Source organism: Nanorana parkeri, unplaced genomic scaffold, assembly GCF_000935625.1.
Source record: "Nanorana parkeri isolate BGI_ZX_2015 unplaced genomic scaffold, ASM93562v1 scaffold483, whole genome shotgun sequence".
Classification (NCBI taxonomy): Eukaryota; Metazoa; Chordata; class Amphibia; order Anura; family Dicroglossidae; genus Nanorana; species Nanorana parkeri.
This window is the reverse complement of record NW_017306751.1, coordinates 421169-423481: the sequence shown is the minus strand read 5'-3', so window position 1 is coordinate 423481 and position 2313 is coordinate 421169. Positions and strand designations below refer to the sequence as shown.

The following is a 2313-nucleotide window of genomic DNA, read 5'->3' as shown; positions in this document are numbered from 1 at the left end:
TATATATACACATATACACACACACACACACAGTACATACATATATAAGCAAGAAAAGATACCTTACCATCTCATGCAGAGTAAGCATTTCCTTTATTTACTCCTATTCTGTTTATACAAATTTAAATTGCTATGGACAGTCTTATTTCTGGTCCACCACAGTTCCTTAAAGTGACACTAAACTCAGCAGTTAAACCTTAAAAATGCATTCAAATACCTTAACTATTAACAATAATGTATCTTATTTGTGTTTAACTCAGCTGGAGATCATCAAATCATCTCTGAATTCATGCTGACACTGTTCTACCTTCTGGAGGGTGGCTACTTTGGTTTCCCATGGTCCTTATGTGTGTTGTAAAGTAGTCACCGCTCCAAGGTGACTACTTTAAGGTATTTGAGGTACTTGAATGCATTTTTCAGGGTTAACTTCTGAGTTTAGTGTCACTTTAACATTGGTGCTAAAGCTACATGATTTGACCATTATAGTTAAAATGTTAGTAATATACAGTGTAGATACAAACATGTCTGGATCATACTAGACAACGGTAGGCAATTACTTATCTCTAATTTTATAACGGCCATTATAACAAAACAAAAAAAAAGCTTTAAAAAAAAGGAACAACATTTTGGGTTCTTTTCTGTGATAAAAACAATGGTTTCCCATACCTGTCATAGTATTCAGAACCCTCTTCCAAGCCAGGCAGAATACCAGTAAGCAGTCCTTGTAGGCCTGGCTTTAAGGTCTTGCCCAGAGGTAGATAGTACATCTCATACAAACTAAGTAATACTGGTTTCACAGACATTGCAGCATTTGTAAGCAGAGGGAATAGGCCAGCGCTAAAAAATAAAATACAAGAGGAGGGAATTAAGCATTATGCCTAAAAGCAGAATTATTAACATTCTCCAAACGGGCCTAGCTCATATGCTTGTTTTATAACAATCAATCAAAGGTCATGTATTTAGCTCTTTTTATTTACCTGTATAGAAAGAGGTCTTTGGCGAGGCGCTTTGGTCCAATAATTTTGAAAATGATTTCGTAGGTTTCCAGTGCTTTCCTGTGAACTCCACCTGGCAATGCTGGATGAAGACATTGTGCCAGACGTTTCCCTATGGTTAACTTTCTAGGGACTACTTGATATTTTGCATTGTTCTGTAATACCTAAAAAGTAAAACAAAAACCTTTTTAAATGTCACATTTGAGGACTACTTAAAGTCTTCTCTTGGCTGTACATGCAGCATATACCAAATATATATACATCTCTATGCCGATGACACGCAAATCTTTCTTTCTACTCCGCAACTCTCCCCCTCAGTGTCCTTGCGTGTCACTAATCTACTAACTGACATATCCGTCTGGATGTCACAACACTTAATACTCAACCTTTCAAAAACTGAGCTCATGATATTTCCTCCTGACCGTGCGCATTCCCCCAACTTTTCCCTTGAGATTGTTAACACAACTAATCACCCCTCCTCCCATGCCAAGGTCCTAGGTGTCATCCTTGACTCGGACCTCACCTTTCTTCCCCACATCCAATCACTATACAAATCCTGCCGCCTTCAACTTCATAACATCTCCGAAATACGCCCCTTCCTCACCAATGAAACTGCTAAATTACTCATCCACTCGCTTGTTATATCTCGTCTGGACTATTGCAACTCCCTCCTCATTGGCCTACCTCTACACAGGCTATCCCCCTTCAGTCTATCATGAATGCAGCTGCTAGACTCATTCACCTAACCAACCGCTCAGTGTCTGCAACTCCCCTCCGTCAATCCCTGCACTGGTTTCCAATAGCCCAAAGGATAACATTCAAAATATTAACAACCACTTACAAAGCCATCCACAACTCTGCCCCCGGCTATATCTCACACCTTGTCTCAAAGTATCACCCGAACCATCCCCTCCGCTCTTCAAAAGACCTCCTGCTTTCCATCTCCCTCGTCAACTCCTCCCATGCTCGCCTCCAGGACTTCACTAGTCTCTCCCATCCTATGGAACTCTCTACCCCAAGCTGTCCATCTATCTCCCACACTGACTGCCTTTAGGCGATCCCTTAAGACTCATCTCTTCAGGGAAGCCTATCCCACCTCAACCTAATCACTCAACCATCACGTTCTCAAACAATTAATCCCCACACAGCTACCTCCTCATGTATCACATGCCCCTCCCTTATTAGATTGTAAGCTCTCACGGGCAGGGCCCTCTTTACCATCTTGTCTTGAATTGTATTGTGATTGTAATGTCTTCCTTATATTGTAAAGCGCTGTGCAAACTGTTGGCGTTATATAAATCCTGTATAATAATAATAA

At 40.7% G+C, this 2313-nt stretch overlaps 1 protein-coding gene across 1 annotated transcript in view; it reads right to left on the bottom strand.

Annotated features, from left to right (window-relative positions):
- DOPEY1 (dopey family member 1) overlaps window positions 1-2313 on the bottom strand; it is an 80907-nt gene that overhangs the window by 65777 nt on the left and 12817 nt on the right. Inside the window, exons 3-5 of the mRNA XM_018560868.1 lie at window positions 978-1159; window positions 656-837; window positions 1-24 (exon numbers count right to left, since the gene is read on the bottom strand). The exon at window positions 1-24 is cut by the window's left edge and continues 155 nt beyond it. Coding sequence (XP_018416370.1) covers window positions 1-24; window positions 656-837; window positions 978-1159 — 388 coding nt within the window. The remainder of the gene's footprint in view (window positions 25-655; window positions 838-977; window positions 1160-2313) is intronic.